The sequence below is a fragment of the Salmo trutta genome, chromosome 27 (assembly GCF_901001165.1).
Source record: "Salmo trutta chromosome 27, fSalTru1.1, whole genome shotgun sequence".
Taxonomy (NCBI): Eukaryota; Metazoa; Chordata; class Actinopteri; order Salmoniformes; family Salmonidae; genus Salmo; species Salmo trutta.
The window spans coordinates 14,129,246-14,153,506 of NC_042983.1; the positions used below are offsets into that span (position 1 = coordinate 14,129,246).

The 24,261-nt window shown below is 43.8% G+C and overlaps 1 protein-coding gene across 5 annotated transcripts in view; it reads right to left on the reverse strand.

Annotated features, from left to right (window-relative positions):
• Positions 1-213: 213 nt before the first annotated feature.
• LOC115164370 (histone-lysine N-methyltransferase NSD3) overlaps positions 214-24,261 on the reverse strand; it is a 30,048-nt gene continuing 6,000 nt past the window's right edge. For 3 of the 5 annotated variants that reach the window (XM_029716780.1, XM_029716778.1, XM_029716779.1), the window contains exons 9-24: positions 24,107-24,237; positions 23,867-23,992; positions 22,391-22,517; positions 21,603-21,806; positions 21,281-21,460; positions 18,529-18,675; positions 16,432-16,588; positions 15,827-16,029; positions 15,581-15,693; positions 14,974-15,120; positions 14,772-14,894; positions 12,423-12,539; positions 10,782-10,923; positions 10,559-10,665; positions 1,059-1,263; positions 214-949 (exon numbers count right to left, since the gene is read on the reverse strand). In XM_029716780.1, coding sequence (XP_029572640.1) covers positions 669-949; positions 1,059-1,263; positions 10,559-10,665; positions 10,782-10,923; positions 12,423-12,539; positions 14,772-14,894; positions 14,974-15,120; positions 15,581-15,693; positions 15,827-16,029; positions 16,432-16,588; positions 18,529-18,675; positions 21,281-21,460; positions 21,603-21,806; positions 22,391-22,517; positions 23,867-23,992; positions 24,107-24,237 — 2,510 coding nt within the window. In that variant the 3' untranslated portion in view covers positions 214-668. The remainder of the gene's footprint in view (positions 950-1,058; positions 1,264-10,558; positions 10,666-10,781; positions 10,924-12,422; positions 12,540-14,771; positions 14,895-14,973; positions 15,121-15,580; positions 15,694-15,826; positions 16,030-16,431; positions 16,589-18,528; positions 18,676-21,280; positions 21,461-21,602; positions 21,807-22,390; positions 22,518-23,866; positions 23,993-24,106; positions 24,238-24,261) is intronic. The other 2 variants (XM_029716781.1, XM_029716783.1) reach the window with 2 other exon arrangements.

Here is a 24,261-nt window from a genome sequence, read left to right on the forward strand (position 1 = left end):
AAAATTGCACAAATCTATTTTCTTCTCGTTGTGAAAGGAGAGCCAGATAGGGATCGATGGATCATGTCTGGAGTGATGAGGGTGGTAGGAGTGTTGGGCCTGACTCTGCTGGCTCACCAACACACAGCAAAGCCTTCTGGGGACGTGAAGCAGACCCTGGCAACGGGCCACTAGCAACCCCAGTACACAGGAAGTAAACAAAGAGAAAAGCAGCATGTTGGAAAAAGGTTTAAACCCCCTCTCCATCCCCCTCACGGAGTTCTTCAAAGTGCCGGTAACCAATGACATAACACTGAGAATCCACACTTGTAGAAATGACAGAATCACACTGAAGTGGTGAAACAAACACTGGTTATTTGGGGTGATGTGCGGCACACCTCTCAATCTCCCCTTGCCCTCTCCTCCACTCCCAAAATCCTTAGATAGAGGAGCTCTGCTCCGCTCTCTGACATAGAACCACTGACTACTCACACCAAGTCTGCGCCTGTCAGTCCTTCGGTCTGTCAGTCATTCTGTCCAGCCCATGCGAATATCAGGTGTAACTGTTGGCTGCAGTTCTGGTCTCTTTCACTTTATGGCACATCTCTAATCACACCCTATTCCCCATAGGTATAGTGCTCCATTTCTAGTGCACTATTTTAGGGAAAAGGGTGCGATTTGAGACAGCTTTACTCTCGGTCCTGCTGGCTGGGCTCGTCCTCGGGGTCCTCTGGCTCTTCTTTGATACTGACCGTACCAGAGTGGTGTGTGTGAGTATGTGGGGGGTTGGCGTTGGGGCCCAGGGGGCTGAGGGGGTTGTGGTTGGAGCAGCAGGGGCGACCCTCCAGGGTAGAGGGGGTGAGAGCTCCCCCCTCATGTTGCCGGCAGAAGGAGCGAGGGCAGAAGTCACAGAGCGTTGAGGCTGGGACACCACACACACTGCAGTCATGCCATGGGCACTCCCAACGACCTACACACACACACACACACACACACACACACACACACAGAGACGTTATTAACGTATAGACACACACACCCCCCACACACCCCCACCCCCACACACACCCACAGCATACCATATGGGGGTTTGGTGAGGTTGAGACACAGCAGGTGATAAGCTTTAAGACAGTCCTTCTTGTCACATATGACCAGCTCCCCTCCCTCTCCGCAGCAGAAACAGAAGTACTCATGTGTGCGCTTCCCTTCCGGTCGCAGCTTACGCTTCTTGGGCTTCAGCTTAGCGTTCCTCGCCTTCTCCTCCTTCTCCATCACCACTGCACTCTGACAGACAGAAAAACAACGTCATAAACAATCGGCTCAGATTATCATTTTTTATTGTGTGACTATTATAATTTGTTTTATTATAATGGGGGCTGGGGGGTTAAAAAGGTACAATATAGAAATTAATATAATTTCATATTTCGTTTGTATTCACCTGTGGGCTGCCATCTTTTTTAAGGTACATAAATACAAAGTATTGATCATTATGATCATATTACAGAGTTAAACTCATACATTTAGTATGTAAAGGAAAATAAACTAAAAGTGAGTCTCTCATCCCAATCCCGCTGATCACTCTTGGAGCGGTGCTTTCCGGCGCTCAACATCCTTTCCAACCGCTCTGCTAAAAACCTCCTCACTCAAAGCACGGAAACACTGCAGCTCCAAATTCGCTCCATTCGTTAAAATCACAATTTAACCAACACCCATCTATTTTAGTGACTACCTGGACCTACCATTTGGTTTTGAAGTAGCCTATGGAAACTAAACAATATGATTTGAATGAAAAGCATTTGAATAAACATGAAAAGGTGACTGTCAGAAGCGCTCATCATTTCATAGGCTACATGTCTTATTAAACAGCATATAAACACTCTAAATTGGGCAGGAGCCACACAGGTAGCCTAAGAAGGAACGAAAATTAATTAATTACCCTATATTATTTAAATTATTTCAAGGCTATAGCCTACAAAGAAACACATTGGGAAGCATTTGCGAGTGCGACACACTAGGCTGGCAGGGACATTAAGAGCTCAGCATTTAAACAACATGTTGTATTAAATCATTATAACTGCACATATAGGCTGTAACTTACTTAGAACTAAATACAAATGAAAGGAAACATGCCTTATTAGGCTCTGTCTACAGTGCCTTTGAATTCATTTTTGGAAACCTGAGTTTGGCCAGAGTCTGTGGGGGTTCAGGGTCATGTGATGGTGACTGGAGAGCAGACCAGCAGTAGAGAATATCCTCTCCTCACTTAAAGAGCCACTGGGGATGCTGAACACCCTTCGGACCACTCATGCCAGGCTGGGCAGGGATGCAGAGTTTTATTTTTCTATAGGGAGGCCTAAAGGTTTTTAGGTAAAATAACCCTATCAATACAGAAAGTTCCTTGAAAGAGGTAATATTAAAAAAAAATCAATGATGGCCTATTGTATAGTTAATAGAACGGAAATGAGCTGAACTTTTAAGAGATCAGATTTTTTGTTTATAAATACTTTGCTATAATGACACACTTAGCTAGATACCCACCTCTTTCCTTTCTGTTAGCATGTGCACATAGTAAGTACACCATCATGCTTTTGGGATACCGGTCTTTTCAAATACCACAATGACTATTTAGTTGTGGACACTACATTACCGCACTCCCTCTCTTGCCCCTCCTCATCTTTGTAAGTCACCTTGATTTTTCACCTGTGTGTTTTATCAGATTATTTATGAAAATATTTAGCAAACTACATGACAGTAGCTACAGCAACAGGCTATAACAGCACACAAGTAGACTAGACTACAAATGCATGCTGGATATGCCCTGCTCGTGAAGTGAGAGCTACTGTGGTAAATTCAATTGATTGGACGTGATTTGGAAAGGCACACAGTTGACAGTGCATGTCAGAGCAAAAACCAAGCCATGAGGTCAAAGGAATTGTCCGTAAAGCCCCGAGACAGGATTGTGTCGAGGCACAGATCTGGGGAACGGTACCAAAACATTTCTGCAGCATTGAAGGTCCCCAGAACACAGTGGCCTCAATCATTATTAAATTGAAGAAGTTTGGAACCGCCATGACTCTTACTAGAGCTGGCTGCCCAGCCAAACTGAGCAATCAGGAGAGAAGGGCCTTGGTCAGGGAGGTGACCAAGAACCCGATGGTCACTCTGACAGAGCTCCAGAGTTCCTCTGTGGAGAATAAGGACAACCATCTCTGCAGCACTCCACCAATCATAGGAGTCCTCTTACATTTCTGAACTTTACAGTCCTATGGATCAAGCAACTATGAAAAAGGTAGGTTCTCTCCCTCAGTTATGCACATAAACAACATGGTCAACAACTAATGCTTTCCAGAGCAAGATGAGATAAAATTAAATAAAATCTTTCTGCAGCTTGCCTGGCAATGCATGCTTGTCCCAACCAAGCACCTAAGCTAACTGGCTAAAGTTAGCTAGCTAGATACTTCCAGACACAAATGAGAGAACACCTCACTGATTATTTTACTTGCCGTAGCAGAGCTGGTTAGGCTGTTTACATGTTATCTAGAGCCTTCTTGACCATAACTTTTTTTGTTGCATGTTCGTAAATTAAATCAGGTGTTCTGAAATTGGAGTAGATAGCCTGTGTGAATTTGCGAACGCAAGAGATATGCTAACTGGATAACAGTCGTTAAAGTTTTTGCTAACTAACCAAATGACACCTGCATCACTAGCTGTGTATAGACATGTAAAAACTATATGAGGGGAAAAAGTCAGTCACTCACCCACTTCTCCAATGGCAAGATATGACATCCTCCTTGCAGCTAGCGAGTTATTTAGCTAACGTTAGGCTCCGTGTTTTTAGCTTGCTACATAAATAGATACGCTAGCCTATTAGCCACGTTATGATTGACTTGTGATCATTGCCCTTGCTAGTTTGATTGTATTGACATTTCTAGCCTTAGTTACATTCGTAAGTTTTTGTCCAGAATATTGAGTCATTGAAACTGCATCCATCTATTCTGCCAACATGGAATGTTGAGTCAAATATAATCTATTTTTAAAAGCTCTGATAAAGTTGGCTTTGTAGCATTTACTGGTAATTTGATATTTTTGACTGATATTATGATTGCAGATATGAAACGAACAGACAAAGTAGTTAAAATGCTGTCAGTTCCACTTTCAACTTTAGGTCACAGGTTACTTTGTGTGCTAAAGGTGAAATATTTTTTGCAACGGAAAGTAATAGTTCTACATTTTGATTGGGAAATGGTTAATGGTTGTGTTTTTGTATTCTTATGATTGGGACATACTGGCTTATTATGTCCGAGTTTATGGACTGCTTATCCTTTAACATTATGCTGTGTGTGACTGCTGTCTTTTCATCGGCCCTATGCAGTGGTGTAGTGTGGCCTGGAGAATTAGGTGTACAAAAATGCTGCTCAAAAGTTTCCAAATGGCCCGCCCAGCAAAGGAAAGGCACCCTGTGTGAAAAATCCTTTTTTAAATTTTTTTAAATGAGTTTTCCTATTGATTTTCACTCTCCAAAATCTCATTTTTTTTCATAGAAAATAATAATGATTGTCTAAGTCCACAACAATGCTTAAACCACATCAATCTGATTGGGTGGGCCTGTCAGGACCAGGTTTCCCAGTGGGTTGCCCTCAGTCCACCCAGGGCCATCCGTGTCTACGCCCCTGATGCAAACAGGGCATGATAACAATTGCGCATCACAAATAGCCTATTAACCAACACTTTGGACTAAACTTTTCAATACCTGGTTTGCATAGCCATTGTTGACTTAGTTAGCATTTACTGGTAGATATAAGTTGAAACGTCTTTCCTACCCTACCGGCTACCGATGTCATTGTTCTGTGAGCTGCTCCATGCCAAAACCAGCTGAGAGCTGCACACTCTTGCTGCCTGCAGATGATATTCTGCTGAAACTAGGATGTGTGCAGCCTTTGCGATTGTGTAGGCTACTCTGTGCATGATTTCCCTATTGTACTACATAATTGATAAGTCGTATACCTCCACTGCACTAGATACGCATCAGTCGGGATCAAGAAGTGAGTATACGCAACGCCCACTGAAAAAAGTGCTTATACGGTTTATTCCTGCATATAGCCTCCACAATACCACGGGCCATTTGTGTTTCACAAAAAGTGCACTCTCCTACATGAGTGTGCTGGTATTACCTAGGGCTGTTGCAGTGACCGTGTTACCACCACACAGGCGGTCACGAGTCATGATGGCAGTCAAATTCCATGTGACCTTTAGTCATGGTAATTAGGCTTCTGCAAGCTCTGATGCTGCTGATGATCATTAGTAGCCTACCAAACGTGCTAACTATGCAATTGTGTGAGAATACAGATTAATAGGCTCTATTAAAAAGAGGAGGATCCGATCAGCTTTCTATAGGCTAGGCCTACTATATTTATTTCTCAACTTTCCTAATATTAAGCACATTGCTTCTCTTTACAACAGGAGTATAGCCTACCTGGCTGGCATGAAAATGAGCCACGGGAACAGCGTCCTCCATTCACTATTTAAGTGCATAGATGACATGTATTTTCCCCCTGCCCATGTTTTTGAGACAGGGGCATGATAACGGTCCATTTTAAATCAAAACTAATTTCACACACATATTATTTAGTATATGTAAAGACATGATTAAATCAAGAATAGTCTGATGGGTGAAAATATTAGCCTATCACTTGTGAATGATATATTATCACTTGTGAATGATGTCCAGCTTAATGCAAGAAACAACGCCTTTTTTTCAAATCATAGTTCTTTTAAACGTATATTTAACTTGCCAAGTCAGATAAGAACAAATTCGTATTTACAATGACGGCCTAGGAACAGTGGGTTAACTGCCTTGTTCAGGGGCAGAACGACAGATTTTTACCTTGTCAGCTCAGGGATTCGATCTTGCAACCTTTCGGTTACTAGTCCAACGCTCTAACCACTAGGCTACCTGCCGCCCAGGTAGCCTAGCCCATAGGCCTAATAAAATATTAAAATTAAGCACATTAATCCGCTTTACAAGAGGTGTAGAGCCTAACTGGCATAAATAAGCAGAGTGTGAATTTCAAGTTTGGGGAAGATCATTTATAAAAAGAATGCACCTTTATAATAAAAGCATTACATGCATAATCGCATTTGCGGTCATTTTTAATAATTGTGTTTTCCCATTAGCACTTATACTGCCGTGTACTGCCGTGTGCGCATTGCTGCGCTTATAAATGTGCAGAAATAGCCTAGTTTATCAACATTTTAAGCTAAACGTTCTTATCTGTTGCATCAGCCACATTGCATAAGAAAGTATTTTTTTATGCTAGTGGTTGAATTAATTTGGGATCAAAGTAATAACTCTAAATTAAGCATATACGAGTACCTATTTCTTTATAATAAATATACCAAACATAGTCTGGGACAGTTGTGGGATGTGAGATCCCAAATTAATTCAACCACTAGCATAAAAAAATACTTTCTTACGCAATGTGGCTGATGCAACAGATAAGAACGTTTAGCTTAAAATGTTGATAAACTAGGCTATTTCTGCACATTTATAAGCGCAGCAATGCGCACACGGCAGTATAAAAAATAATGCCACAGAATTCTAAACAAATCTTGTCTGCTAAATTAACTAGTTTAGCCAACAGCCATTTGGTATAGCCAGATTAGGACCTAACAAAGACAACTCAGAGTATGCTATTCTGTTCTCCTGAAATAGACTACATTTTCTTCATATCATGCTTCTTTAGACCTGTCTAAAATAAATAGTGGATTTATTGTGGCGTTGTAGGCTATATTACATGGATTTATTAAGACTTTTTAAAAATGTAGATGTTCCAAAGGTCTGGATCAGTGGCTTGTAGGCTGTATGTGGAAGCCAGGAGATGCTTAATGTGTTTATGTTAAATAACGGTCAATTACCGTGAGACCGACAGTTATTTGCTTGACAATCACCAGCTGACGAAATGTTGTTACCACCACAGCCCTAGTATTACGGTTGCAGTCCTTGCAGAATCACAAACCTGTCACACACTGAAGGCCTATAGGTTCGCCACTGCACAAACATGTCTATAATAGATATGAAGACTGTTAAACTACTGTAATAATGATTCAAGAATATTTGGCTTGGCTTAGAGTTTTTATGCACTGACTGAATGGAAGCTGACAATTATTAGTTGTTTTACTCTGCTGGTCTCGGGAAGAAATGACAAGTCCTCACTGTCCGAGACCGAGTACAAATGTATCCGACACTGACACTCAATATGTGGTCTCGAGACGGAACTTGAGAACGGTCTACAACACTGCAATAAACCTACCGATTCTACAATGCTCGTCACTGACCAACAACTTGACTTTGAGCCAATCGGAGAGCACGAACCCTCATGTGGGGGAGACAAAAAAATAAAAACATGTCAATAAAAAAGGGCATTTTCTCCATACATCCATGGATGAGCCAGTCACACTTAATATGCACCCTTACGGGAAAAATATTGCAGTCAGAGTGCAAAATTACTGCAGTACAACTGCAGCTAGTATGCAATTACTGTGTCCAAAATACCACAGTCGACTGCAGTTTCAAAACAAAGGGGCAATGTAGGCTATGGGATGGTAGCTAGCTAAGTGCAGATGCAATGTACACAACACTAAATACTTCCTCCAAGCTAGCTAACCACTGTAGCTAGTATTGACATAATTAAATCACAATGGATTAGCTAGCTTCCATGAAACAGCTGCCTGTGTTAGCAACAGAGCTAGTTCAGTGTCGCTAGCTAGTGAATATGTTAACGTTAGCTAGCTAAATATTTGGCTATGGGGCTGGCACTGGCAGTATGGGATTATGGAGAGTGAATTAAATAGTTTCTTCTACATCTTGCTAGGTAGTCATCTAGCTGTGGCCATCTGGCTAGTATCAACAAGGGATTTCTACAAAATACCAACATTAGCGCAGATGGCTTGGAATCAGACTATAAGCAATGCGCACAGATATGCAAGGCCAAACAACGCTACTGCCACCTTCTGGTTTGATTATTTTAACAAGGCTGAGTGGCTGATGACTTCCAAGGTCTTTGGAAGAGATTGACTGTTGACACTCTGTTCAGAAATGCTAAGAACTGTCGGCAGGCAAACGTTTGATAATCCTACCCGTGTGTCTGAGCTATAAGATATGTAAATAGTCAACGGAGGATAAACGTTTTTTAACAAACCCACTTTGGTCTGTGTGGACCAATTTGGGTAAGTAAGTCTCGAGACGGGACGACAACATTTTGGAAAATAGTTTAATATCGGTTTATTAAATATGCGAAATTAGCGTTGTATTCACATCTCTCCCAAATGAACCTTTGTGAACGGCTGTGTTAATCATTGAACATTAGTGGACCTAATTGATTCCAACATTTTAATGACACCTTAGGGGGAATACCCTCCCATCCAGGTGATTTGCCTTTTCATGCTATCTAATGCTCATTTGAGTTCATTGAGAACGATTTGGGCTCCCGGGGAGGTGGCTTCCTATGTTTAGGATGAACAAATCAGAGGTGTACAGTTCTTTATAGAAGTGAGAGAATCTTTGATTAATTTTGGTTCTGATAGTAATTCCCCGGTTTCAGATTCAATTGTTGCTGTATCAGCTAATTGATCATTACTGTGTAGCTTGTTGGCCAGTAAATGACTAGGACAATTACCATGGAAGTAATGGTTGAGTCTAACTCCATGGATGGCAAATTCTGCTCTCTGTCTTACCAATACATAGATGGAAATGCAGTTGCATTATTTTGAATAAAACCTTTGGTTGCATCACATAGAATCCGGGGTTCATCGACTGAATTTTTATTGATCATTAAGAATTCATTTTGTTCAATTTCAAATTGATCACAGAACGTAGGATTTTCTAGTAATGAAACGTCATCTTGTTACTCTTTTAGGAGATTCAGAAATGTGTCATTGGCAGTAGTAGGTGTGGTGATCGGTCAAGCTCATGTCCATTTTCTATTTTATTAATTGTGGAAAATAGATGTGTAGATAATATAAAATCGATTGGGGAGAATGTTTTATGCCTGCTTGAGTAGAAAATGTACTTGTTAGCTTTTGGATTATGTGCTTCCAACATGAGGTTGTAATCAGAGTATACTGTATGTTGGAGAGCTTTGGTTGCGTGTGGATTGTAGTTGGTCTTATTCGATTTGTCCCGCATGTCCAAAATGGCGTTCATGTCAGTCCCAATAAGCAGGTGGAATTCAGTTAATTCTAACACTATGCTGTTCAGAGAATCAAAAAACATAGGATCATATGAATTTGTAGCATACACATTAATAAAGGCAATTTTCTTTCCATTATGGATACATTTAAGGAAAGTGATTCTGCCTTTTTGGTCTTCGCCTTTACCCAATTGGCCAATCTGCAGCTACATCCCACTACTGGCTTGCTTCTGAAGCTAAGCAGGGTTGGTCCTGGCCAGTCCCTGGATGGGAGACCAGATGCTGCTGGAAGTGGTGTTGGAGGGCCAGTAGGAGGCACTCTTTCCTCTGGTCTAAATTAAATTAGTCCAATGCCCCAGGGCAGTGATTGGGGACATTTCCTTGTGTAGGGTGCCATCTTTCGGATCAGAGTGTCCAGACTCTCTGTGGTCACTAAAGATCCCATGGCACTTATTGTAGGGGTGTTGACCCTGGTGTCCTGGCTAAATTCCCTGTAACTATTCCCCAGGTCATTGATGTAAATGAGAATGTGTTCTAAGTCAACTTACCTAGTAAAATAAAAAGATAGGGGTTGAATTTCTTATCTATGATTACACCTTTTGTTTGGGGCTGATGATAAAGCAGCCAGTTTATACAAATGGTTGTGTGTTTTTTGGAGCATTGCTGTATAAATTTGGTTTATTGCTGGGATATCAAGACAGCTGGAACGTTTGATAGGACAATTTAGTCCTTTCAAATTCCAAGAGAGAATAGCTAGTGTTGACATTGTTTTTCAGACAGGAAAGTTATTTTAATGATATAATTGTTAGCTCTACAGTTGATAAGCCCATGGATGTGTAACAAAAAGCAGGACCCACAGGGAAACTCACCCATCGGACGTTCCCACCCAGAACCCCCCCCCCCCCCCCCACCGTAAAAATCCCCAACCACCTCAGCCCCCGCAGTGGCAGCCTTACACATGGAGTCTCTTAAGACGCACATTTTTTTTTAGGACTTGAGGTATTATAAAAAATAAATAAAGTACAAATGTTACAGTTTAGTTAGCAGACTTGATGAATTGAGGAAAAACTAAAAAAATAGTACAGATATCTAAGCCTAAACAGTCAAATAGGATACTGTAGGTGGAGGAACAATAGCCCTTAATCCATAGTCATAGTTTATTATTAGCAATATGGTTTATATGACCTTCTGAGAGGAGACATTCTGACAATTTACCTTGTTAAAATAGAGAGAGAAGTTTTACAAGCCTTAAGCCAGCTTCTATAGTTCTATACAACATTGCAGACAAACCATGGACAGAAGGGTTCTACGGTGGGACACCAGAAACATGTTACTTGATTCCTACATGATAGTCATAATAAGGAGAGAGAGAATGTGGGTGTGTCCCGTACCGTAGGCCGCACCCCCAGGAAGCCAGAGCAGTTCTCAGCTCCACAGTGACACGACGACCTTCTATTCCCCACCAAGTCCAGGTTATAGTTAAACGTCAACTCAGTGCCTGCAGAACACACACGATTATAGTTAAATGTCAGCTCTGTGTCTGCAGGAGAGATGAGATCGATCAGAGAGATCAATCACCAAAATTACAGAACATGTGCGTGTCGCTCTCCTCACCAGCCTCTATGTCACACAGGGTGAAGAGCCCTATCCGTACATCTCCATTGACGGTCCATTTCTGTGTCTCACAGTTGGGGCTGCAACTGTGGTTAATGAAGCGAGAGGAGTTCCCTTTGGGCCCCGCGTCTATCACCCGGTCCTGAGGAACACACACAGGCAGTTAGACAGACACACAGACACAGACACACACATACACACACACACACACAGCAAATATATGAACACTACTGAAGAGAGAGATACATACACATACTACGGAGCATTCGGAAAGTATTCAGACCCCTTGACTTTCTCCACATTGTTACTTTACAGCCTTATTCTAAAATTGATTAAATCGTTTTTTTCGCCTCAATCTACACATGATACCCCATAATGACAAAGCAAAAACAGGTAATACATTTTTGCAAATGTATTAAAAATAAATAAAAAAATATATAATTTAAATAAGTATCCAGACCCTTTACTCAGGACTTTGTTGAAGCACCTTTGGCAGCGATTACAGCCTTGAGTCTTCTTGGGTATGACGCTACAAGCTTGGCACACGTGTATTTGGGGAGTTTCTCCCATTCTTCTCTGCAGATCCTCTCAAGCTCGGTCAGGTTGGATGGGGAGCGTCGCTGCACAGCTATTTTCAGGTCTCTCCAGAGTTGTTCGAACGGGTTCAAGTCAGAAGCCACTCCTACGTGGTCTTGGCTGTGTGCTCAGGGTCGTTGTCCTGTTGGAAGGTGAACCTTCGCCCCAGTCTGAGGTCCTGAGTTTTCAACAAGGATCTCTCTGTACTTTGCTCTGCTCATCTTTCCCTCGATCCTGACTAGTCTCCCAGTCCCTGCCGCTGAAAAACATTCCCACAGCATGATACTGACATCACCATGCTTCAACGTAGGGATGGTATTGGCCAGGTGATGAGCTGTGCCTGGTTTCCTCCAGACGTGACGCTTGGCATTCAGGCCAAAGAGTTCAATCTTGGTTTCATCAGACCAGTGAATCTTGTTTGTCATGGTCAGAGTCCTTTAGGTGCCTTTTTGGTGGAGTGCTGCAGAGAAGAAGGTTGACCTTCTGGAAGGTTCTCCCATCTCCATAGAGAAACTCTGGAGCTCTGTCAGAGTGACCATCGGGTTCTTGGTCACCTCCCCGACCAAGGCCCTTCTCCATCGATTGCGCAGTTTAGCCAGGCTGCTAGCTCTAGAAAGAGTCTTGGTGGTTCCAAACGTCTTCTATTTATAGACAGGTGTGTGCCTTTCCAAATCATGTCCAATCAATTGAATTTACCCCAGGTGGACTCCAATCAATTTGTAGAAACATCTCAAGGATGATCAATGGAACAGGATGCACCTGAGCTCAATTTAGAGTCTCATAGCAAAGGGTCTGAATACTTATGTAAATAAGGTATTTCTGTTTTTATTTGGAATACATTTGCAAACATTTCTAAAAAACCTGTTTTAGCTTTGTCATTAAGGGGGTAGTGTGTAGATTGATGAGGAAATGTTTTAATTGAATAAATTTTAGAATAAGGCTGTAATGTAACAAAGGGGGCTGAATACATTCAGAATGCACTGTATGTATTACTGGTCATGAGGTGGAGAGGTCAAGTAAAGGAGACCATTCCAGACTGTTGGGACACAGCCTGTACGTCGTTACCTTGGTGAGGGTGAGCATGTAGAAGTCAGTCACACGGTTCTCATGAGCGCGTTTGATTCGCTGCTGGCACTCTTCTGAATCTATCACCTCTCCCACGTACTCTGTCACAAAATCTCCCTGCGGAAGAGACACAGACATAAGATATATTACTTACAACAAAGCATATCTGTGGTATATATATATATTTTTTAAATACACATATTTTGCAGATGTTATCACTGGTGCAGTGAAATGCTTATGTTTCTAGCACCAACAGAGCAGTTATACCTAACAATGCAAAACAATACACACACATCCCCAAAATAAAAAGAAAGGAATTAAGAAATATCAGAATGAGAAATGTCAGAGTCCAGAATATAAATATATATGATGGTGTGTATAGACATGGACAGTATATGAATAGAAAATGTGTGTACAGTAGTAGTTATACAGGATGAGACTTGACTAGAATACAGTATACACATATGAAGTGGGTAAAACAGTATGTAAACATTATTAAAGTGACCAGTGTTCAATGACTATGAACATAGGGCAGCAGCCTCTAAGGTACAGGGTAGAGTACCGGGTGGTAGCTGGCTAGTAACAGTGACTAAGTTCAGGGTAGAGTACCGGGTGGTAGCTGGCTAGTAACAGTGACTAAGTTCAGGGTAGAGTACCGGGTGGTAGCTGGCTAGTAACAGTGACTAAGTTCAGGGTAGAGTACCGGGTGGTAGCTGGCTAGTAACAGTGACTAAGTTCAGGGTAGAGTACCGGGTGGTAGCTGGCTAGTAACAGTGACTAAGTTCAGGGCAGGGTACTGGGCAGAGGCCGGTCAGCGGTGTCTATTTAACAGTCTGATGGCCTGGAGATGGAAGCTGTTTTTCAGTCTTTTTGTCTCAGAAATGATGCACATGTACCGTCTCTGCCTTCTAGATGGTAGCGGGGTGAACAGGCCAAGGCTTGGGGGGCTGGGGTCCTTGATGATCTTCTTGGCCTTCCTGTGACACCAGGTGCTGTAGATGTCCTGGAGGGCAGGTGAGTGTGCCCCTGGTGATGTGTTGGAATGACCACAGCACCCTCTGGAGAGCCCTGCAGTTGCAGATGGTGCAATTGCCATACCAGGCGGTTATACAGCCTGACAGAACATCCTCAATGCTGCATCTGTAGAAGTTTGTGGGTTTCACGGGCCAAGACAAATTTCTTCATCCTCCTGAGTTTCAAGAGGCGCTGCTGCGCCGCCTTCACCACACTGTCTGTGTGGATGGACCGTTTCAGGTTGTCAGTGAGGAACTTGAAGCTTTTCACCCTCTCCACTGCGGCCCCGTTGATGTGGATTGGGGAATGCTCTCGCTGCTGTTTCCTGAAGTCCACGATTAGCTACTTCAATTTGTTGACGTTGCGGGAGAGGTTACTTTCCTGGCACCACTCCGCCTCCTCCCTGTGGGTTGTCTCGTCGTTGTTGGTAATCAGGCCTACCACGGTTTTGTCGTCTGAAAACTTGATGATTGAGTTGAAAACGTGAGCGGTCACGCAGTCATGTGTGAACAGGCAGTACAGGAAGGCTACCGTGTTAAGGATCAGCATGGAGGAGGTGTTGTTGCCTACCTTCATCACCTGGGGTTGGTCCATCAGGAAGTCCAGGACCCAGTTGCACAGGGTGGGTTTCAGACCCAGGGCCCTATGGTGTTGAAGGCTGAGCTGTAGTTGATGAACAGCATTCTTGCATAAGGATTCCTCTTGTCCAGATGGGATAGTGCAATGCGATGGCGATTGCGTCATCCGTGGATCTGTTGTATGCAAATTGTCGTGTGTCTAGTGTGTCAGGAAAGGTGGAGGTGATATGTTCCTTAACTAGCCTCTCAAAGCACTTCATGAAGACAGAAGTGTGTGCTACGGGGCGATGGTTATTTAGTTCGGTTACCTTCGCTTTCTTAGGTACAGGAACAATGGCGGATATCTTGAAGCAAGTGGGGACAAGCGTCTGGGATACGGAGAGATTGAATATGTCCGTAAACACTCCAGCCAGCTGGTCTGCACATGCTCTGAGGACACGGCTTGGGATGCCGTCTGGGCTGGCAGCCTTGCGAGGGTTAACACGCTTGAATGTCTTACTCACATCAGCCTCGAAGGACGAGAGCTCACAGTCCTCTTGAGCGGCGGTTATTAACAATAATCTCTGATCTATACACAACACATTTTGGTCTCCAGCCCTCACCCTGTTCCTATATGAAAGGTCTGGATAGGTACAAACAATATGACTGTGGAGCCTTCACAGTATTGCTAATATCAGTTAACACCTAAAGATTAGGGGCTAAGGATAGAAATAGAGCTGGGCCCCACACTACGTCCACCCCAGCGCCCCTCACTCACCTTCCTGAGGGCCTGGTTGGTCTTGAGGCCCCAGCCACAACCCTCTGTTTTGATGACCTCTGTCTCGGAGTACAGACGTTTAGAGAAGCATTGGTTCTCACAGCTATCACCTGTCAGACACACCTAGGACAGGAGAACAGGGCTGATTTAACCTGCGCACGCATGCACCCACGCACACCCGCACACACCCACACACACCAACCTGCGGGTGACACTCGTACTGCAGCATGCGGTTGAGACACTGGGAGTCTAGGCTGCAGGGGTGTTCGTCCGTGGGCTTACAGTTGCATCGTGGGATTTCAGACAGGTCGGCTATGTGCACCTGCACCTTCCCCACCGGCTTGTTGGACTGAAAGAGACATGACAACAATGTGTCAGCGAGGACACACCAAGACTCAGACCAACATACAAGGTCACATGTGAGATCTAAAGGAGGTCTCATTCAGCTAAAAGAGACAATTCTCAGTTTGCTTGGCAAAGCAAGACTTTGTATTTATTATGGATTCCCATTAGCTGCTGCCAATGTAGTGCCTACTCTTCCTGGGGTCCAGCTAAATTAAGGCAGTTATATACAATTTTAAAAACATTATAATGCACTTCACAACAGATTAAGTGTGCGCCCTCAGGCCATTACTCTACAACACAAAATACATGTATACGTGTGTGTATAGTGCGTATGTTATCATGTGTGTGTATATGCGTGTGTCCCTTCCTGTGCGCGCACGCGTCTCTTCACAGTCCCAGAAGATTTGTAGGGAAGGTATGTGTTTGCAGGGTAGGGCTGTATACAGTATGACTGGATGTATTACCTTGATGAACTTGTAAGGCGGTGGTTTGCGTGAGTTGCGTTCCTGCTCTAGGGCCTCCCTGCTCTCCCTCTGGGCCTTGAGCTCCTGGAACCTACGAGCAGCCTCCTCCAGAGCTGACACACACACACACGGAAGGGATGGAATGACCTTCTGCCTGTCTCACACATACTCAGGGATAAGGCACTAGCATATTCCTCAAGAACCAACAGAGCCCAGAGCCCAGAATAGAGCCCAAGGTGGCCTCACCTTTCTTGAAGGTCTTGTTGATGTTGATTTGGCCCGTGACCGGGGTCTTGTCGTTCTCCACGTAGGGGAACACACGGCCCTGGTTGATCCAGTAGTAGTCATGGGAACCAAAGAAGAAGACTGGGAAGGCTCCGATGTCGTGGCGGAGCGTCTGGATGTTGGGGGGCACCAGGCGAGGGTTACAGATCTCCGCTGGCCACCACCTGATGGGGACAGACAGGGGACGTGAGGAAAGAAAGAGCGCTGATCAGTCCATAAGATACAGCTAGCTTTAAGTGTTGCCGTTTTCCTAAGAATAAAGCCAAACCTCTGATTCTAAAACAAGTTCCTGAAATACATGAACCCTTCGTAGTGTACAGTAACGTGCCACTCTCATCCCGTTTCTGCATCCGGCAACAATAATGTTGTTTCCACATATTCCCTCGTCTGTAGCTTCACATGAAATATGCTCTCAGTAATATAAAGGGTAAACACCATTGGTGTTCATTCAATTAATGGGAGAATATTTTGAGTGTGCGACGATCATTATTATTTTTGTTTTACATACGTTTACTATACCATTAGTCAGCACCTCTCCAACAGCTTTTGGGTGTGCATCAACTCACCTGTAGTTTCCCAGTTTGACCCAGACGATTTGTTTGTAGTGGGGTTTCCTTCCTGATCTGCACTCCCTGCAGGACCACGCCCCCTCTGGCATCGCCATCTCCAAACACTCTGGGTGGAACGACGCCGGGCACAACACACAGCACAGCAGCTTCTCTCCTGCATGGGTGTGTGTGTGTGTGTGTATATATAGAGAAAAGAGCAGCACAGGGTTAGAGAACATACTTCCACACCTGGACACTAGGGGCCACCACACTCTAAACCTTATCCTTAGGCATGCCAGTCATTCAAGCCCTTCACTATGCACTGTGAGTAATGCTTTGCCCAAGCAGAGAGGAAGAAGCGAAGCGAGAGGGTTTACTGTATGGAGGTCAGTGAGTGTCGAATTTGATCAACAAAATTTGTAATTGCTCATTTGCTACGTGAGGCTTATTTGATCAAGTTTCGTAATGGTTAGGTTGCTAGGAATGCACTGATATAAGTGGAAAGGTGGCATTTCGGCAAAAAAATACATAAAACGACTATTGGAGTTGTGCCTGTTGTTCATTCGCGTATCTGCCCTCTCATTAGCTAGAATGGTCTCCTCCTGACTGCCTTCCATCTTTGAGGACATGTCTTTCCATTGTTAGAGCGGTCACTCGGCCATCTTGTCAATACAATAGAAATGATTTGGGCCAAGTAAGTAATATTGTCTTCCAGAGAGTTGGAGGAGCCATTGTGACATTGCTTACACTCATAAGCTCCTTTCATATGTATGATATAGATATTTATTTTGAACTGGACCATCAAATGGGCCTGAAGTTACCCTTTTCCAAAGGATTCACAAAGGTGGAACAACTTGTAACTCCCACAACATAATAACTTTTGCTTTATCTATTGAAAACTATGCTGTTGTGGACACCATTTTCATAAAAGAGAGTAGTGTTCACATCACTGCTGTCCTCTGCTTTTTCCTTAGCAGTCGGTCAACAATGGTGTAATGGAATGTCTGACAGGCAGGTTTAGAGTACAAGGCCCCTTGTACAATCACCACACATGCAATAGCACCGATGATAATACAAAATCAGCAAATAAACCATAAGTCACAAAAAAAATAACAAATTACCAAAATATAAGAGGAACGGCACAAAGCTGACATGCACTCCTTCTTGTAAAGGGGGTTGATCCACTTCTCTGCAACACTATACATACCCCAGACAGTCTTCATGGAATCTCACTTAAACATATGTTTGTGGAAGTGTTTTAAATGTCAAATGAATAACATCATTGATGAGTAATAATTCCCATTGCATGTCAGCTATAAGGACGATTGTCAGCCTCTTACTCAAACATTGACAGTTTTGATTTATTGATCAAATTGATGATCTTGTGAGGAATATTATACCGGTCATGAACAATAACCTATTTGAATATACTGCATTTCAAACGCAGAATCAATATTTCTTGGAACAATTAACTCCTTAACACAGCAAAATAGGACCGCCGCAAACATCCGATCACGGTAAAGGCTGATCGCGGTACAGTGAGAGCAGCAGAGAAGCGAGGGACAATTATTTTCATTCAAAAACAGAAGTGAGCAGTTAGAAAAAGTAACTCTTCGCTTTTCTCAAAGTGCTGAAGCAGAGAAGCTGTGTTCCTCCAGCAGCAACAAGACCCCCCCCCCATACAGACAGGGCATAAAATAACCCCGTGAGACAGGTCATCGCTCTTTTCATCCCCCTTTCCCAATTCTGATGACGAAACCAAATTATGTTTTATGTTGCAGTGTGCTGAGGTTCGCTTATACAAATCCCCTTTTGTGTTTGTATTGGAGAGGAGAGTCACATTCCACAGCTTCAGAGATGAGCTTTGCTCACTTTTAATGCCGTTTACACTTTGTCAACGTGGTTCCCGGCTGAACCAGTGCATGTTAGGGTCCCTGAAAGTTTATTTTAAGCCCTGCTGTAGCGTTAATGGCAGCAGATTGTATGTTCACACGCTAGAGGCAGAACAAAGCAATAAGGAGGAACATCAAATCAACTGTGGGGAGTCTAGACACATTCAAACACATACACACACACCAGTGGGAAAAGGGAGAGAGAGTAAAACAGTTCTGTTACCTTTCCCAATATTCTTTTTGGTAGCTGACGAAGAAGAGGGAATCATAGGTAATTTCAACTCAGCACGATTTGACTCAGTCAGAAGGTAGTGGGACTTATAGGCATATGAACTTAATATGGTGTCAGTAAGGTCCTGCACTAACAGTCCTACACAAGACACACAGGAAGAGACTGGGTGAGCCGTAATCAGACTACAGTACCCATGATTCCACAGGAGAAAAAGAACACATACACTGTTAGAACACATAAAACGAGAGAGAAACAGAGGAGTAAAAGTAAACTAAAGAGTCGTCCAACAGAACACTCCGGTTATAAGAATCAACTGCTTTTAGTAACCATGGAGACCAAAATATTTCTACACTTACAATATACTCTGCAATCAAATTAGTTAGAAAAGTCTAATCATCCAAAACAGATGTATTTCTTGTAAGAGGAGTGCACTGTAAAAGCACAGATCAGTACATATAAAGTGTCTTCAGAAACCCCCTTGACTTTTTCCACATTTTGTTGTATTACAGCCTGAAATTAAAATGGATGAAGTTGAAATTGTGTGTCACTGGCTTAGACACAATACCCTATAATATCAAAGTAGAATAATGTTTTCAGAAATGTTTACAAATTTGTTCAAAATGAAAAGCTGAAATGTCTTGAGTCATTAAGTATTCAAGCCCTTTGTTATGGAAAGCCTAAATAAGTTCAGGAGTAAAAAATGTGCTTAACAAGTCACATAATAAGTTGCATGGACTCACTCTGTGTGCAATAATAGTGTTTAACACAACTTTTTTAATGACTACTTGATCTCTATACCCAACACATACAATTATCTGTAAGGATCCTCAGTCAAGCAATTAATTTCAAACACAGATTCAACCACAAAGAACAGGGAGGTTTTCCAGGGCTTCGCAAAGAAGGGCACCTATTGGTAGATAAAAAAAATCTGACATTGAATATCCCTTTGAGCATGATGAAGTTATTAATTACACTTTGGATAGTGTATCAATATACCCAGGCACTACAAAGACAGCTGTCCTTCCTAACTCAGGTTCTGGAGAGGAAGGAAACCGTTCAGGGATTTCACCATGAGGCCAATGGTGACTTTAAAACAGAGTTTAATGGCTGTGAAAGGAGAAAACTGAGGATGGATCAACATTGTAGTTACTCCACAATAATAACCTAAATGACAGAGGGAAAATAAGGAAGCCTGTAAAGAATACAAATATTCCAAAACATGCATCCTATTTGCAATAAAGGCACTTACATAAAACTGAAGAAAAAAAAATAGGCAAAGAAATAAAGTTGTCCAGATTACAAAGCGTTATGTTTGGGGAAAATCCAACACATCACGGAGTACCACTCAATATTTTCAAACGTGATGGTAGCTGCATCATGATATGGGTATGCTTGTCATTGGCAAGGACTACAGAGTCTTTTAGGATAAAAATACATGGAATAAAGCTAAGCACAGGCAACATCCGAGAGGAAAACTTAGTTCACTCTACTTTCCAACAGACACTGGGAAACAAATTCACCTTTCAGCAGGACAATAACCTAAAACACAAGGCCAAATATACTCTGGAGATTCTTACCAAGACGACATTGAATGTTCCTGAGTGGCCTAGTTAGTTTTGACTTAAATCTACTTGAAAATCGATGGCAAGACTTGTAAATGGCTGTCTAGCAATGATCAACAACCAACTTGACAAAGCTTAAAGAATAAAAAATACAAAAAGTGAAAATATTGTACAATCCAGGTGTAAAACGTTCTTAGACTACTTACCCAGAAAGACTCACTGCTGTAATCGCTGCCAAAAGTGATTCTAACATGTATTGACTCAGGGGTGTGAATACTGATGTAAATGAGATATTTCTGTATTTAATTTTCAGTACATTTGCAAACATGTCTGAAAACATGTTTTTACTTTGTCATATTGGGGTATTGTGTGTAGATTGGTTGAGAAAAAAAAATATTGAATCCATTTTGAATTCAAGCTGTAACACAACATGTGGAATAAGTCAAGGGGTATGAATACTTTCTAAAGGCACTGCCACATCAGGTACAAGAGACAACAGTAATGGTCAAATGTCACAAATACATTTACAAACAGGAGAATGCATCGTAACTATCATGCAGGTTGAATGAATCTCCATCACACAACTAGACAAAGTTAGACATCCAGTTCTTTGCATAGCCACGTTCACGCTACACTTAGCCCAGGGCTAACAGCCGCCTTTCCCTGGGATAGGAGACTGCGGTTTTGAGGACTACTGAGGAGCACTGAGTTGAGAAAGATCAGCCAACACCAGTAGTCTCCTCAGCTAAGCCTCCACACACATCAATTACCACTAGGGGGATAAACAAAGTTTGAATGATAAGAGAAGACTGGATTAGAGGGGATCAGATTCAGAGAGCGAGAGAGAGGGGGTGGGGGGGGGGGGTTCTGGCTAACCCTTACACCTGAGAGGAACAGAAGGAGTTGGAGCTAGGGCTCTATTCACTCAAACACTGTGTCCAGAAGTCTCATGGGCAGGACAAAGCCACATCCCTCTCTACTGCTTCTCCTTCTGTCCTCCAGTCAAACATTGTGAAGCCACGGGGTTGAAGCTGGTAGCTCGCCTTCGGGAGACAGTGGCTCAGGGGCCCTGGTCAAAAGTAGTGCACTATATAGGGAATAGGGTGCTATTTGGGACACAGAAGGGTGAGTGAGTCAGGTTGGGTCCCTACAGGAGGTCTAAGGTGGGACATAGAGCTTACCTCGGGCACAGAGGAAGCACCAGTTCACATTGACGGGTGAGGAGAGGAGGCCGTTCCTCTTGGCAATGCCATGGCTGCTGCAGATCATGATGTGGTGGGTGAGGACCATGCTACCCGCTGCCACGCAGCTGTCCCCTGTGTGGTACGCAACAGGGCAGCGCAGACAACGCATCATACGTCCTGGGGATGGGAAGGAGAGACGAGTGTTAGACAAAGAGAGACTAACACCTGCATTATGTGAGGGATCATGTCAAAAGCCTGGAGTGGCTTCCGTTCCTCTCATCTCCTCTCCTTCATCTGGACCAGTGTTCTGACTCCCTACCTTGGGTGGCTTGGTGCAGGTCTCTCTCCAGACAGCAGGTGGCGCAGGTATGCTGGGGGCAGCGGAACCCCCCGCCCGTACCACCCCCCACGGTGCCAGGGAGTTTACGCACGCAGTCGTCATGGTAATACCGCCCGCAGCCAACCACTGAGCAGCACAACACCTCCCCTCCCCCTGCCTTACAGCTGAAACACAAGTGAGAGCCTAGAGAGAGAGAGAGAGAGCAGAGCGAGAGAGCGGGAGGGGGCAAAGCGAGAAAGCGGGAGGGGGCAGAGCGAGAAAGCGGGAGGGGGCAGAGCGAGAAAGCGGTAGGGGGCAGAGCGAGAAAGCGGGAGGGGGCAGAGCGAGAAAGCGGGAGGGGGCAGAGCGAGAAAGCGGGAGGGGGCAGAGCGAGAAAGCGGGAGGGGGCAGAGAGGGAGAGAGAAAGTGTGTGTGTACAGAGGGGTGAGAAAAAGGCAAATGCCAGTCTACTCTTCATTCCTCCATCAGAGAAATCTCTCATGTCTGCCGGGTTGAAATCATACAGAAAGATTTGTCTGTAGGGTAATTTACATAATCAGGGCTTAAGCCGTCTTCTCTGTTCACACCCATAGCTTCATCAGAATTCACAAAGTAGAAGGACGTGCCCTGGAATAACTTAAATAATCCTTTCAACCATTTCAGCCAACATGATCCTGTAAAGATGAAAGGAGCAATCAAAGAGAACTTGTCTAATGGTAGTGTAGGTCTAGTAATGATTAGGATGTGAATGCATCGTGTATGTGTTGCGACATCATGCCATGTCTCACCGTTTCTACATTCCAGACAGGTAAACTTGCCCTCAGGTACGGAGGCGAGACCCAGGCACTCCAGATGGAACAGCCGACAGCAGTCTCCCTCACACGACACCAGACCCTCTCCATACACCTCACAGATCTACACAGAGGAAGATATAGAAACACGCAACCCTCTCCATACATACACCTTACAGTTCTATACAGAGGAAGAGTGGAGTATAACATACCCTGAACAAAAATATGAACGCAACATGTAAAGTGTTGGAGAATTCATCATGTTAATTTCTCTACCATAAGCCGCCTCCAACTTTGTTTCAGAGAATTTGGCAGTACGTCCAACCGGCCTCAAAACCGCAGACTACATGTAACCATGCCAGTCCAGGACCTCCATATCCGGCTTCTTCACCTGTGGGATTGTCTGAGACCAGCCACCCAGACAGCTGATGAAACTGTGGGTTTGCACAACTGAAGAATTTCTGCACAAACTGTCAGAAACCGTCTCAGGGAAGCTCATCTGACTGCTTGTCATCCTCAACAGGGTCTTGACCTGACTGCAGTTCGGTGTCGTAACCGATTTCAGTGGAAGAATTCTCACCTTCGATGGCCACTGGCATGCTGGAGAAATGTGCTCTTCACAGATGAATCCCGGTTTGAACTGTATCGGGCAGATGGCAGAAGTTGTGTGGGAGAACGGTTTTCTGATGTCAACGTTGTGAACAGAGTGCCCCATGGTGGCGGTGGGGTTATGGTATGGGCAGGCACAAGCTACGGACAACACACACAACTGCATCTTATTGATGGCAATTTGAATGCAGAGATACCTTAATGAGATCATGAGGCCCATTGTCGTGCCATTCATCCGCCGTCATCACCATGTTTCAGTATGATAATGCGTGGCCCCATGACGCAAGGATCTGTGCACAATTCCAGGAAGTGTCCCAGTTCTTCTTCTGGCCTGCACACTCACCAGACATCACCCAATGAGCATGTTTGGGATGCTCTGGATTGACAGCGTGTTCCAGTTCCCGCCAATATCCAGCAACTTCGCACAGCCATTGAAGAGAAGTGGGACAAAATTCCACAATCAACAGCCTGATCAACTCCATCAGAACTAGATGAGTTGCGCTGCATGAAGCAAATGGTGGTCACACCAGATACTGACCGGTTCTCTGATCCACTTCCCCACCTTTTTATTTTTAAAGGTATCTGTGACCGACAGATGCATATCTGTATTCCCAGTCATGTGAAATCCATAGATTAGGGCCTAATTTATTTATTTCAATTGACTGATTTTCTTATATGAACTGTAACTCAGAAAAATCTTTGAAATTGTTGCATGTTGCATTTCAATTTTAGTTCAGTGTATATTTCTTTGGCTTTCTTCTAAAATGATCACAGAGCAGAGAGAGGGGAAGAGAGACAATGAGGTGAAAAGACAGACGAGGAGAAAGGATGAGGGGATGGGAGAGGAGGCGTGCAGTGGTGTACCTGGCAGACGGTGTCCATCTTGGCTGTGCTGCTTCCTTGTCTGGAAAGACTGGAGTCCACTGACTGGCTGTCTGACTCGTCCGCATCTGCAGCCGCTGGACTGTCCAAACTCTTCCCAAACAGACTCTACACAGGAGAGAGCATGAATGGGTGGGCTTTGTGTGTGTGTGTGTGTGTGCACGTGTACCTTGCGGTCATTTAGCCTTCTAAAGTCAGGGTCTGAGGTGTGTTCGTGTTTACCTGCGGGTCGTTCAGGCCTCTAGAGTCAGAGTCGGATGTGTCTCTGTACTGAGAGGAGGCCATCTCTACGTCTGTGGAGGCTCTGCTGCGTTTCTTCAGAGGCTTACAGGCATCCGAGATCTCACTGGCTCCTACACACCACACCACAGGTTAAC